Here is a 14,986-nt window from a genome sequence, read left to right on the forward strand (position 1 = left end):
CAGCTAACCACGTAAGTGATTTATATCCACCCTGAAATGCTCAATGCAAATGCTCAGATTTTATATAGCTGTGAAATTGAGATGACCCTCACGTTCCTAAAGTAATACTGCCCTGAAGGGTAACTGCCACAGCACTAACCAGGAGAATTGGTTGTATATGTGCATGCCTCAGGTGTACATGGCTTCTTCCCATTTCTATCAATGTTTGAGGTGTACCTGAGCAACTAAAATTGAAAAAAATAACCCCAAAAGTCAGATTTCATAGTTTTTGAATACAAACCTGGGCTACCTGATTCCTTGTGGTCAATGCCCATGCTGTTCCACCTCCTTGTGATATCAATATACAGGATATCTACAGCTGCCATTGAAAAATTGCTGTTACTCAGTTTGCAGTTTCTGTTAAAAAGAAACAAAATAAAGATGAGATTTTCATTACATCCAAACTCCCAAGTTAGGAAAAATTCTGCAAGGGCAACTTGCAGGAGGAAAGTTTACCCATGTCATGTGTACAGAGCCACTGTAACGTGCTCAGTCTAATAAAACACACACAGCAGAGAGCAAACAAACCAGCATTCATTAAATGCTCCTATCTGAATGGAACAGGCCCAAACCCAGAATATTTCAATTAAAAATATGACCTGACTGTTACACAGAGCTTTCTCCCAGGGTATTGCCAGTACTCAGAGGCTGTAAGAGATGGAATTAATTGGTACCACAAATCTGCACAGACTATCTGCACAAGGCAGGGTTTGCACAGAGAAATACCCTTTTATTTGTTTGCCTGATCCTGTTTGGAAAGGGCTGGAGGAAGCTTTCAGGCACAGCCTTGCTCCACTATGCCTGAACACCGACAGGATTTTCCCTTCACGGAGTGGAACCTGTGTGGAGAGCAGCCCTGGGTGCAGCTCTGGGTGCAGAGCTGGCACTTTGTGTGTCCAAGTGTGCAGTGTGGTGTTGATCAGCCCTGGAACAGCCCCATTTCCAGCATTTCCAGATGTCTGGCAGCCTGGCTGCCACCACTGCCTGTGCCAAAGAGCTGGCCAAAATTTCTTGCCAGAAAAGAAACAAAATAAAAATTTTAAAAACCCCAAACTTGGCCAATTGAAGCAAATCTCACTCTTTAGTAACCTCAACAGAGCTCCCTTAAAATAGAGTAAGGCCTTCCTAGATAGCCCAAAACCTCTCAGGCAGCATCCAAGCAAGGACTAGAAACAGCCAGCATTTCCCTTTTAGCTACTTTTACAGAATGAATAAAACATAAAAGGAAAACAGATTTTGATGAGCCAGAATTTGGGTGGACAGTCTTTGCAAGCACCTGCCCACACACGAAATCCCACTCCTGTACCATTTTTTTCTTGAAAAGTGATACAACACACATAAACCTGACCTCCCTTCTGAAATGAACAGCAATGACAGCTCTTCAAAAAAGGGCCTTATAGCTGGCATAGATGCTCTGGGAGAAAATAAACAAAAATATCTGCCAGTATTAAAAAGTTTAATTTAACATGCATTAAGAAACTGAAAATGCTGTTTCATTGAGCTATGGCAATTTATCTGAATATTCTTGAAAGAAAATGTTGGCATTTATTCTGTGTTCCTCTGACAAGTGCCAAAATAAGGCTGGATAAAACTACAAAAAATACAGAACTGGATGCAATTCTGTGCTGGTCTGTGGATAGAGCAGATGCCTTCAGACATTTTCTATATATCATCATTTGTATAAACCAAGTTGTTTTATATTCATTCCTGAATGCTAAATGCATCTGCATAGAAACAGGATCTGTGCTTTAAGAGTACATCTGCTGCTGCTGCTCATTTCTTTTGTCATAGTCAATGAAAGACAGAAAATGAGGTATTTGTACCATGACTAGAACAGATATAGCCATAAAAAACAATGAAAAAACCCTCCTAAATAAAAAGTATGTGAAAAAATAAATTGAGTTCCTTGACATTGCAAGGTGCAATTTCACAATGCAAATCCTCCCTGCACGGTGCATCAGGAACTGGCATTTGGGAATCCTTCCTGCAGCCTGGGGCGGCCAGCAGTGCCCCCACAGCCGACAGAATCACATCAAGTGACCCAATTTCAGTTGTCACTTCCTCACAATGATATTTCCACCATTTACTGGGAACGTGACACACTGATGAAGATGGCAAATTGTATCTGCCAAAGTATCACTGATCTGCTGTCAAATAAAGACCCAACTTCCTCCCAGACACACACTCATAGGTCAGCTATTCCAGGAGCTCGGATTGATGAAATGTATTTGAGAACAGAGCAGGCACTGGCTCCACGTTGGAAGGCATCACAAAACCTGCAAGCTGAGGGTGCCACTGCCAGGGCCACCCTCCCCACTGACCTTATGAAGGTGCGGAACCCCGTTGGGCCCAGCTTGGTGGTCCCTTTGACGCCGAGGAAGCGGATGAAGAGCGCGGCCACCCTGTCCACGAGGCGCAGGTAGCTGAAGTGCCTGGCGTACTTGGGGAACACCTGCTTGAGGCACAGCGAGGGCAGCGCGGCCTCGGGGCTGGGGGCGGCGTCCGGCGGCTCCTCGCTGCCTCCCGGGGCCTGCTCCGGGCTCTGGCACCTGCAGCAGAGAACACACAGGGGTCAGCTGGGAGGGAGCTCAGAGCCCATCCTGCCTCTGCCACGGGGACACCTCAGCCTGGGAGGGAGCTCAGAGCCCATCCTGCTACAGGGACACCTCAGAGCTCAGAGCCCATCCTGCTACAGGGACACCTCAGAGCTCAGGGCCCATCCTGCTACAGGGACTCCTCAGCATGGGAGGGAGCTGAGCCCATCCTGCTACAGGGACTCCTCAGAGCTCAGAGCCCATCCTGCTACAGGGACACCTCAGCCTGGGAGGGAGCTCAGAGCCCATCCTGCTACAGGGACACCTCAGAGCTCAGGGCCCATCCTGCTACAGGGACACCTCAGCCTGGGAGGGAGCTCAGAGTTCATCCCACCCTGCCACGGGGACACCTCAGAGCTCAGCCCACCCAGTCCCTGCCACAGGGACACCTCAGCCTGTGAGGCAGCTGACTTCAGCCCATCCTGCCACGGGGACACCTCAGAGCTCAGCCCACCCTGCCCCTGCCATGGGGCACCTCAACCCTGGAGGGACCTCAGAGCTCAGCCCATCCTGCCACGGGGACACCTCAGCCTGTGCCAGGGCTGGGCATGCCAGCCTCAAGGACTCACTGAGGGCTGCACTGGGGCTCTGGGGAAGGGACCAGGGATTCCCCATCTCCATAGAACCCTGCCCAGCTTCCCTCCATTTGCTCCTCTGCCATGGGATTTCCAACAGGCCAGGGGAGGAGAACTGAGCTGAGCCCCACTCTCTAAAGCTGCTCGTTAGAATTAATTGTTTTGACTGACACAGCTGAGTCAGGCAAATGAATGAAAGGTCAAATATAAGGTAATGCTTCTGTTGCCACACAGAAAAAAGCAAAGCTTCATTTACATACTAATGTCTGACCTCAATACATTCGTTTCTCTAATTCTGCAGCTTATGAAAGATCACTCTTTAGAAAAGATCAACTGTAGTGCAGCTTTAAAAAAATTTAAATTTTAATAAAGCTTATGGAAATATATCTAAGACTACTTATCTTTTATACATGATTACTAATTTATTAATGTTTCCTCCATCTATGTTTTATTCCTTTCTTTCTGACCAGCCTTAATCTTTATGCAAATACAAGTTGCTAAGGGACAAACAAATTTGCAACTACTAATTAAAGGCTTCAAAATTTGCAGCATTTTATACACTTGTATATAAAATTTAGCTGTCAAAATTCAGAGTAAAATGAGGTAAGAATGACAATATTAATATTTCTAAGAATGCTTACTTGATGTATTTTACATTTAGGGCATTGCTAGAAGTATAAATTAAGCAATTTCAGTATCAGCTTACAACTGCTTACCTAATAAAAGAAAATACTATGTTCTGGATTCTGAAGCTATAATTATTCCCTCAGCTGAGCCTCTATTCTCCAAGCAAGGACTATGTTAACATAGTTAAAAGAAGAGGATATTTTGCATGACAAATGTATCTATCCACCCATTTATCACCACAGAATATGGACCTCCCAAAGAACAGGTAAGTGTTTGTACCTGGAGCGTGTAGGAAGGAAATCTATTTGTGTGCTCAGTCACAGAAATAAATCATTTAGGAAACTAAGGCCAAGCCAGAGCACTGTCTGTGCATTATCAACCATTCATGAACTTGCTTTTATGAACTAATCCCATTCTTTTATTAACAGAGACTTCCAGCACTCCCAAGATGTCATAGCAAGCAGTTTCATGGTTTGCCTGCATGTTGTGTGAGTAATCAGCTTTTGTTTTGTTCTGGCCACTCTGAGTGCCATTTGTAGAAAATGAATATTCATCCCCTCTTCACCCTCTGGCAAAGTGAAAAAACATCTATAGCACAAGAATTTTCACCTTTCAAAATAATAATAATATAGTTGCACAAAGATAGAAGTATTAAAAGAATGTTAAACCCACAGAGTAAGAGATTTTTGACATTATGGTGAAATAATTATGGCTCTTACATAGAGTTCATTCAACACTTTGGAGAATGCTTTGAGGCAGGCAGAGCAGCCCCAGTAAAGAGTCCATATTTCAAAGAGCAGAATCAATCAAACATGAGGACTGATAATCACCACAGTGTTGGCAGACAACGAACTTCTGATCACACCAAATACATTTTGAAAACACAGCAGCTGTTCTGTCTCTGGGAAGCAGAAAATGCTGAAAGCAGAATTTCCATCTCTCTCTGAGAGAAAAAAAAAAAAAACAGTTTCTCATTTACAGAAATAAATTGGATAAATCACCTCAGTTAGATTTTGAAGCTCACCTGCAGCTCCCAGGCCTGACAGAGGTGTCCCTGCAGAAGGGTGAAGGGCACAGAGCACACTGCTGGTTTTGGAGAGCTGGCAAACACATTTTAGGTGAATCCACGGGTAAAATGTACTCCACAGCTTTTCCATTGGAGTAAGGAACCCAAAATGATGGATGGGACTGTTGGAAAAGAGAAGGCCAAGCCCCTGCAGCCTGCCAGCAGCCATCCCAGCAGCGCTGGGCTCTCTGCTCTGTCCCTCGAGTGCTGTTTGTCTGCCACAGCCATCAGCCCCCTTTCTGAGAAGGATGGTTCACTGCCTCTTCAGACTGATGGATTTATTATAAAAATAAACACTTCTCATTAAAGATTAAATAGCTTTTGGCAGAAAACAGAAGACTGGAAAGTTTGCTGCCTTCACACAGTGTTAATGAGTGTTTCCAAGATGTAGAAACTTGGCAGGGATCCTGCTCTGCTCCACACCAGGGACACAAAGGCAGGGATGAGAACATTACTGACATTTCCATTTCATATGCAGAGAAGTCTAGAGCTGTGGTTTGATCTCTATAGCCCTCCCTAATTCATAGTTTAAATAATTAAAGGAGAAATGCATCTGAGGAGTCTCAGGTGCTGAAAAAACCCAGCTATTTCCTAATTATTAATTGAGATTCTTTACTTCCAACTTTCTCCTCTTAAGAATAATGGTGGTATCATTCTGTATTCACTACAGATTTATTATTCTTAATGTAACACAAGCAGTGAATGCTTATGTTATTACCTGTCAGCTATGAGTGCAGCAGAAAATATAGCATTACTGTAATGAAATAATGGATAAGCAATGCAAATCCTGCACCCAAAGACTTTGTTCCACTGCAACAAAAATTATTACAGAACAAAGATCATTAAATATAGTCCCCAATACTTTATTTTCTGTGGAGGTAGCTGTTATTATTCCTAGTAGATTTATTTGTGTTCACTATTTGCTTTCAAGGTACTTATGTGCCTCATTATTTCTCCAGAGTTTCTTTTGTTTCTTTAGAAAAGTGTGCCTGAGAAATAATAATGCAGGATAGAGCAAAGACAAAGCAGCTGTAAAGCCTGGGAGTACACTGAAATTAGACCACCAAGTGTCTTACATTAGAACAGAAAAAAAAAAAAAATAAAACCCCAGGATATTTCTTCCCATGTGGAAATTATTCTTAGAAAGCAGTTGTGCTTATGCTGGGACAGAAAAGGAGCTTTACCCTGCCAGCCAAGGGAGCAGAAAGCAGCACTGCAATTGCATTTTATCAGCCTTAATCCTCCTATTAAAGCAGGTGAATTCTCATACACAAAATAACACTCCTGATGATTACACTGCTATTAAGCCATGTGACTTCATGCTTTCATTTTGTGGCCACTGGGTGCTAGGCAGTTTTATTGCTTTCTCAGTGTTTCAGAGACTAGAGACCAATTATTACTTAAAAATAAGCCAATCATCTCTCTTGCTGAAAGATGACTTGCAGCAGAAGCTAAATTATAGAGAACATCACTGCCCCCAATACATTAATTTCTGTCACTCTGTCACTGTAAAATTTACAGCAGATATAATCTCTTTGAAGGGGGATCAAGTCATAGAAACTACAAGCCTAGTTTTAAATAGAATTTTAATTTTAATGAAAGCTTCAGGGAATGATGTTTATGCTGCTTATCTTTCATACCTGGTGATTAAGTTAATTTATACTTAATGGAAGAGGATATTTCTAATCCCCAGACAGGCTCAACATCTGTCTGTGACTATGTTTTTGGAAGCCTTAAGCTGCTTGTGATTGATGTAATAAAACCAGGATCCTGCAGAACTGACACCTGAAGGATATCTGTAAGAGGGAAAATATTATTTTTCTGCTCAATGCCTCTGCTTAAGTCAAACCAAAATCCAAGCACTTAATATTGCTGTCCCTTAAAAACCTGCTTTGCACTCCCTCACCATTATTTGAGTATGAACAGGGCAATAAGCAAACAGTTCTCAAATATGTTTATGATCCAATATTCACTCATCATGTGCAGTGCCTGAGACATGGAACTTTCTTATGGCCTGAAGCTAACGAGAATAATAAACCTCCTGCAAAAAAAAACCTGTGAAATAGTCTCCATTTTTCCTTCACTTCTCTTTTCATGTCTATTTAAAACCAAATGTTAGCAAAAATAAATGCTTGCATTTATCATATAATTATAACAGGGAAAAATGTCTTGAAATGTAAACACCTTGCCAGAAAAAGATAACATTTTCAACTTTTCCCAAGAAATCACAGTACTTTCAAAGGAAAAAAGACAGGTATTTCAGCTGTCATTTATATCCATGTTATTTTAAATTCTAATTCTTACAAGGCACCTGCATGTAAGGACTTTGCAGTGGTGTTCAGGGCTATAATCTGTGTGTGCACATCCATTTATTCCATTCACTGTTACCTCTCTGAGTCTGTGCTGGGGCCCAGGACTCCCTCTCCCCACTCCAAGGAGGGATTTGTCTCTTCCCTGGTGAGGTGATGCACCTCAGCCTGCCCTTGCCTGATCAATTGGTTCTAACATCTTCCAGGCTGCATGAAATCTGATTTTTGAAATCAATTTGTTCATGGCTTGTGCCATTGCTGAGAGAACACAGAGTACACGCCACGACTCAGGAGTCACATGAGGACCTGGAGACCAGCACAAAGCATTCAAGGCTCCCCCAGATATTTTATACAAAACTCTCACAGCTGGTTGCAGTTTTAGTTACACATAACACAGAGATTGTAAAGATATCCAGGAGACAGGTAAGAAATGAGACATTTTTATACCATACACACATAGCCCTGCTGTACATGCAGACATAAATACACACTGTGTAACTACAATTTCTGTTTGTGGTATATACCTGTACACTTATGCCATGAAAACTATCTGGTGGGAAGCAATCCAGTATAAGAGAGATTACAGAAAATTAGAAGTTATTGGAGTTTACATTACAGAGCAACTGGGAAAATTGATTTAAAGGCAAAGTTGTTTCTGTGCAGCACAAATACTCCAGAAGTTAAAAGGGAAAAAATGTCAAATTAAATACACATATTTCTTTCATTTTAGACAAGGCATTTAAGCTAATATTCTGAAAATTAAATTTCATTCAAGAAGCATTTAACTGAAGATTAGTAATGGAAATTGTGCATATACAAAAGCCAAGAAAAAACTTTACAGTCAAGAGTGCAGCTGAATCACTGCTCCTGCAGTAAGATACCACCCAAAATCTAGATTATGTTAGCAAGCTACAGGCTACCTAGAGGTGAAGATGATTTTGCTGATAGTAGAAACTCAGCTCAAATGATTAACATATTGAAGTGTCAGGAAAAATCACTTTGCACTCAAACCTACCTATTAATGCCCTTCCCTTTGTGAACACAAAAATTCAGTAAACCCCCCTGGACAGGGAAGGCATACACAGATGTTGCCTTTAGCTTTAAGAGAGGGGGAAAAAAAGTGGTTTTAACTTCAAACTACAACAGTTTTCTTGTATTGAAAACTAAAGAGGAAATTATAGGGAGTGGAACAAGATGATCTCTAAGGTCCCTTCCAGCAGAAGGCTGACTCCACCAAACACTGCAGTAAACACTTCAGTAGTTGATGAATAAAGTCAGAATTGCTTTTGTTTTATATCCTCCTCAATGTAACTGGAGCACATCTCTGACCATATTTAACCTGAATTTTCACTGGTTCCAGCTGAAGCTGCCCCTCAGCAATGCCTGGATACAGCAAACATCTGCATGTAACACAGCACCCAGGGATGCTCTGAAGTCCTGCTGAATTCATGGTTTAAAAAACAAAGCAAAGCAACCCAAAGCAGCTTCATTTGTTAGAGTTCAGCCAAAGCAGGAGCAGGCAGCAGAGGAGCTCCAAGAGCTGAGTCCCAGCCAGAGCTGCTGGGACAGTGCTGAGGGACACAAAGTGCATCTCAACCTGCCTCAAACCAGGCTCCCCTACCACCAAGACTCACTGACAACCTGTAATTAGATTACTGAACCCAAAGATGTATTTAGACCTGCTGCCTCCATGTTCATTTTGATGCCATGTGGAGGGAGATGAAGCAGCCACTCCTTTACTCTGATCTCCTTTCTTTTTGGGCAAACCTTGGATATTACAGCAATCCTGTGGCTGCACTACAAAAACTTGAGGAAAGTGACATAATTTTCCTTTTCTCTGTACTTTATCACAAAGGCTTTCTTTTTATGTAAGAGAGGAAAAAGGGAAAAAAAAAAGCAAACCTTCTTAATGATCAAGTCAAAATGTAATATGGTGTGAATATCTAAGAGATGTAATTGCTAGAGCATGTTTTGATACATTCAAATGTTGTGGAAGTTCAGGTTTTATGGAGACACAGGTCACATTCCTTAGCTTATCTCCATTCCTTCCTCTTCTGTTCTCAAGAGAGAAAAAAGAAAGGAGATGTCAATAAAAAACTAATTAGATTAGCTGCATCTCAAAACACTGTGATTCAAGTCTAATTGGCCAAAGTAGTCTCCAGTCCCAATTTGATAGCTCAGCCCCAGAGCTGGGCTCACCCCAGAGCCAGGGGCACTGCACACACCAATTACTGCTAAAGCACACCACAGGCTTGGGCCAATTAATTCCACAGTGCTGAAAATGAAACCTTTTCAAGTCCTGCAGCCCATATCAGTTCTTGTCCATTAAAATTTCCAAATGAGCTGGGCCTGTCATCCTCTCACTCGCTGAGTACATTGGAAGCACTTCCAGCTGTCCCTCAATACGGGTCATTGCAAGAGATTCAGGATGAGACTGAATTCACTCTTTAGGTGCAAGTTAAAGTACAGCCTGTCCAGTCAAGATGTGAGTGCTTGGAATACAGTGTGTGAGCAAACACAGCCCTGCTTGCAACACTGGACTGGGAATAACAGCGCTTTTTGCAGTGGTGAAGGCTAAAACAGGAATAATCATAAATTAATCTGTATCTATGCAAGGGAGGTGGTTTTAGCTATTTTAAAAGAAATATTATTACCCATTATTACCCATTTTTGGTCAATTAAAACATTTCAGATTATATTTCAGATTATAGCCACTTAGAAATTAAAAGATCTATCATCACATTTAATTATCTTTTCTGTGCTGGGACTTCTGCCACAGCACATTCAAATTATTTGCCAATGTTCTGCACTGTGTATTTTTTGCTGATGTAGTACAACATAAGTGGCTTCTAAAACCAATGTAGAACTGTTCTGTCAGTCAAGCACTAGCAGATCCTTCCCTTTATGGAGGGACATCTCACACTGTAGTTCATAGAATTTCCAATAGGGCCTGTCCTAATCAATAGGAGAAAGGTTAAATGCTCTTAAGGATGTAGCAGATAAATAATTGGAAAAGCAAGAACAGAGAGCAAGGATCAAGATACCACAACATCTGCTTCACAAAACTGAAGAGAGTCATTGAGGCAAGTTCCTTGAGCAGGATGAGAAATAGCAGTAGAAATAAATACTCTCAACTACAGAAAAACCAAGTTAACATTTCAGTAATCTGAACTGAAGGAACATTGACAAACATCACATTTAAAAGTCTCCCTCACATGTCTAAGTCATCAAAAGCTGCCTGGGCTAATGTAACAGACACGAATTGATAGTGGAGCTGGCAGATTGCCTGATGAAGGACTGAACCAGAAAGCCCTGTAGGAAAGAGAAAGGGGCTAATTCAATGTGCTTCCAAAGGGCTTTGGCAGAATGAGCCTCAGTATGAACGCTGGGTCATCTTGACTGATGGAGAAAAGAATTGTGCCAGCCTCCAAAATGAACCAGAGGAGGAAGATCAATCTCAAGAAAGCCACACATATGAGTTTATACAGTCTCAGGCAGAAAGAAGGCTGGAGTGAAGAGGTGGTGCTTGAGAGGCATCAGAATAGCTGCAAACCTGAGCAGACTTGCAGGATGCAGGAATCATCCCAAAGCTCTGGCAGTCAGCCCATAAAGTCAATTAGCAAATGGAAACCCAAACAGTGATATTTCCATAGCTGGGTTTATTACATGCTTATTTTGATAGGCACTAAACTCACTCCATATAATGCAGAAGGCACTGACAGCCCTGAGTAATGAATCCCTGAGGAGCAGAATACAGCTGCTCACAGCAGCAGAGAGGAAGATGCAGTGCAGGCAGCCCGAAGAACAGCCATTATTTCCTGATCAGTGAGAGCTGCAGCAGCAGCAGCCCCCACCCAGCCTCTCCACATGTCTGTGCTCTGAGCTTCTGACCCTCTGCAGCCACCCCTGTCACCCAGTCACAACCCTACAATGCGGATGGTGAGATAAACACAGTCATAAATGGCAAGAATGACTTTATCACCAACACTATCTGGGCTAATCACACTCTCGAGACATCTCTGCAGTGTATTTTCATTTTTCCATTAAACATGACTCTAACATCAGGGGAGGTTATGAAACTGAAGAAAAATATCTGGAAAATGAATGGAATACATCTGAACAGGTGACTTCCTGACTTTCCTTAAGAAAGTACAAAATTGCTCCTAAACATCAAGAAATTAAAAACAGCATTAGGATTTGGAAAACATCTTTGGAACATCCAAAAGAATGACCAGAAATTAATTCATGTTTTCATTAAACACAGATCCCATTCTCCTCCTAGAAACTATTCACTTTTTCCTCTATCATGGAAAGGAATCATTTCAAGAGCTAAAGTTGTGTAATCAACACAGTGGAAAAAATTAACCACCCTGTTTTGAGCAAGAAAAGAGGAAGATCTTTTGTGTAGCAATTTCTACAAAACCTTGTTTTGACTGAATTTCTTCCTAACACCAAAAGAATACAATAAAAAAGTCAGTCTGACAGACATTAATATTTACAGGGTGCTCACAGAACAGAGTGACATTAGCCAATGTTTGCATGCTGATCTTGCAAAAATGTGAGAGCAACCACATTGGGGTTCTTCCTACTCAGGAAATTAGTTAATCATATTTGACATTTTCTAGAGCCACAGGACCCAGAGAAGAGAATTGTACCTGACATCTTTTAAAAAGAAGGGGAAAAAAAAATCAGAACATCACAAATAAATTTCAAGGCTGGTTTCAAATGGAAAAAAAGCACTGCAGTGGCATATACAGAGAAAGCACCCAAGAAAAGATAAACTAGCAATGAAACAGCAAGGGCGTGCTAGGTAATAAACCAAAGCATTCCATTTGGAGGGCACAAGGAATTGATTGTTTTTGTAACAGCCATAGATTAAATTACATTTCATTTCCAAAGTGTTTCAATTCTTTCTTCTGTCAATGGCTATTTCAGAGCTGAATAAAAGTCATTATATTACTTAGGGGCTGCACCTTCATCATCTCTAGCAGGGAAAAAGCAGATTTTATTCCATGAGAAATAAACTCATATTTCTAATGACACACATGCCACAGTGCTATGATTTCTTTATCAAAAGAATAAAATGTTCTTTTCTGTCTTGAAATATGTAAGAAACCAGGCATGGAAATGCAAGAGATCACACTAGGACACAGAGTAAACAACAGCAACCGAAATACAAAGGAGCCCTTATTGCTGGATTAATTAGCATGAATAAACCAGGGCATAAATATTTTTGACAGGACAGGAAAGCAGGTCATTAGCACTTTTGGGATGATATAAATGTTCCTCCTACAACATGCTGAGCACTCCTGCTCCAAATGATCCTGCCAGCTTGCCTTTATACCTCCCAACATCTGACATCCAGTGGAGAATACACAGCATTTACATGAGACTGAGACTCCTTTTTGCTCCTCCAATCTACTGCTATTTGAGGAAGAATAAATTGCTAATAATTAAACAAACAGTGAAACTAAAACCTTTTTACTGCTATCAAGATTCCAAATTAGGCACAGAAAAATAGAAGTTTGCAAAGCCTTTAGAAATGGATTTTCTGTTGGAGGCACAACATACACAATGATTTGCATCAGTGATTATCTTAATTAAACTGCTGTTTACATAAGTAACGTTGATTTACTTTACATGTTGTTCGGTGTCATTAGACCATTCACTTAATTGTGCAAATTTCCTTTAGCTGAAGCCTTCTCCCACCTTCAGCAGGCTGTGAGCAGCACCTCTGGTGTAAGGAGTGAATCCAGAGCAAGTTTAATAATTACTGCACAAGCCTCAGACAAATTTCAGTCACACAAATCACTGGGTTAGCTCCAGCATGTCAATGGCCTGGATGTTTGCCATCATCTGCTCAAGCCTTAAAATCCATGAGGACAGCACTGCCACACAGACAGAGCAAACATCAGTGCCTGCCACGAGATTTTATTAAATATTTTCATTTCTTAATGATGAGAGAAACTTGAGTTCCACATAAAGTGACTTAAAACTAGGAAAAGGTAATTTCTGCTGTGGAAGAAAAGCCACCATGTATATTTAATTACTGTGATTTGAACATGTATCAATGCAGATTTTCAATCACTAATTGCTGGCAGTGCCAAGATGGTTGCTACCAATCCCTGCATGTAAAGATTGGAGTTGTGTTGGAAAAATTAAGAAATATGTGTGGAATGATAAACTGATCCTATCCAGCTTAACTTTTTTTTCCAATATTATACATCACATGATAGGAAGGAGGAAACTAATATCAAAACACCATGAAGATGGGGAAAAATTAAACTAAAAAAAATTCTGAGCTATTAATCCTTCATGATAATGAAGTACTTCAGGATGACTTCTAAAACTCACTTTCATTTAGATGCCTCATTTATTTTAATCTGGGAGATAATTAGAAGGAAATCAAATTCTCCACAGCAGAATATTTACCTGAGATGCAGCTCAGACTTCTCAGTATTTCCCCTGTGTGTTCAAAGTCTATGTTATATATATTGCTAAAACCTTACTGAGATTAATGCCCTTTACTTAATTAGCATCCAAATTTGAGTCTGTGAGGCTTGCTGCTGGTTAGCTGTCAGAACAGCAATTCTTTCTGATTTTTTTTCTGTCAATACTTGGCCAAGTTTTGGTCAGGAAGTTGCAGACACTGTCTCAGTTCAGTAAAAAGCACGTGGGGGCAGCAGGGGGGCTGCCAGGGAAGGAGGGGCAGCTGTGCCAGAGCTCCTGCACAGGTCCCACATCCCCCCCAGAGCTCCTGCACATCCTCCCCAGCCCTGGGCAGTGGCTCATGGTGCACACACCAATGTGCATCTCCAAGGTGCTCTGGTAACCAGATTACCCTGCAAGAAAGGCTGCACCACTGATGAATTCCTGCTGGGAAGAGCCAGTGGTTTATCTCATCACCAACTAATCCTGTTAGGAATTATTTAGCACTCTAAAAGTATCAGAGAAGAATCCTCAGCTGAGTGAGCCTTCCCCACATACTGGCGTCCTCTAGCAATTTATTTGTAATTATCACTTGCCTTTTTTCCATATCTAATATGAAGTTAATGAATGCCTGACATAACTTCAGCAGAAAAAACCACCACGACTAGTTACATAATTACAGGTTAAAAAATGATCTTTTTCAGCTCCATGCACTGAAGTAATCTTTAAGGGTAGAGGTTAAGTACAGGCAACACAGAGTATAAATTGCTTTGCAAAATGTTCTGTACACTGACCACAGCAACTTCTCTGTGTGGCACTGCCTTTGAAGGAAGAGTTTGATCTCATAATAATATTGCAGTAATACAGAACCTGTTAGTATTATCAGTCATGTCTTGTTCATGGGCCTCTGTCTACAAAAGGACAGCAAATTTGCACTTGAAATCATTTCAGAATGTGAATAACATTTCAAGTCGCCACTAAGTGCCAAGAGAAGAGGAAAATGGATACTTTAGCATGGAGGCAGACCTATGAGCAAGAATTTCTAGGGAAAAATAAGAGAAAAAAAATCACCCTTTCATGTCTTCGAGAACTGCTTAAAATGAAGTGTTTCATCAAAAAAAAGATATGATTTCTCTCAGCCTGATCCCACCACAGGCATTCCTGTGCAAGCTGCTGCAGGCAGTTCTTCTCATTTCTAGATCATAGATTTAACTCTGTTTATTATCACAGATTAAGGAAGCAATTTTTAAATACAATATTCATACTTTTCAGCTCCAATGGGGCAATTCATTCAGAGTAATTTGTGACTTTCAAGCAAATTAATACACAAATTTATGTCTCATTACT

General features: G+C 41.0%; 1 protein-coding gene across 5 annotated transcripts in view; it reads right to left on the reverse strand.

Annotated features, from left to right (window-relative positions):
- The window catches only part of TTLL11 (tubulin tyrosine ligase like 11), a 35,098-nt gene that overhangs the window by 4,678 nt on the left and 15,434 nt on the right, over positions 1-14,986 (reverse strand). For 4 of the 5 annotated variants that reach the window (XM_063174492.1, XM_063174490.1, XM_063174489.1 and 1 more), the window contains exons 7-8: positions 2,361-2,588; positions 281-396 (exon numbers count right to left, since the gene is read on the reverse strand). In XM_063174492.1, the coding sequence (XP_063030562.1) occupies positions 281-396; positions 2,361-2,588 (344 nt within the window). Of the gene's footprint in view, positions 1-280; positions 397-2,360; positions 2,589-4,554; positions 4,695-14,986 lie in introns of those variants that run through there. The other variant, XM_063174494.1, reaches the window with a different exon arrangement.

The sequence above is a fragment of the Melospiza melodia genome, chromosome 22 (assembly GCF_035770615.1).
Source record: "Melospiza melodia melodia isolate bMelMel2 chromosome 22, bMelMel2.pri, whole genome shotgun sequence".
NCBI lineage: Eukaryota > Metazoa > Chordata > Aves > Passeriformes > Passerellidae > Melospiza > Melospiza melodia.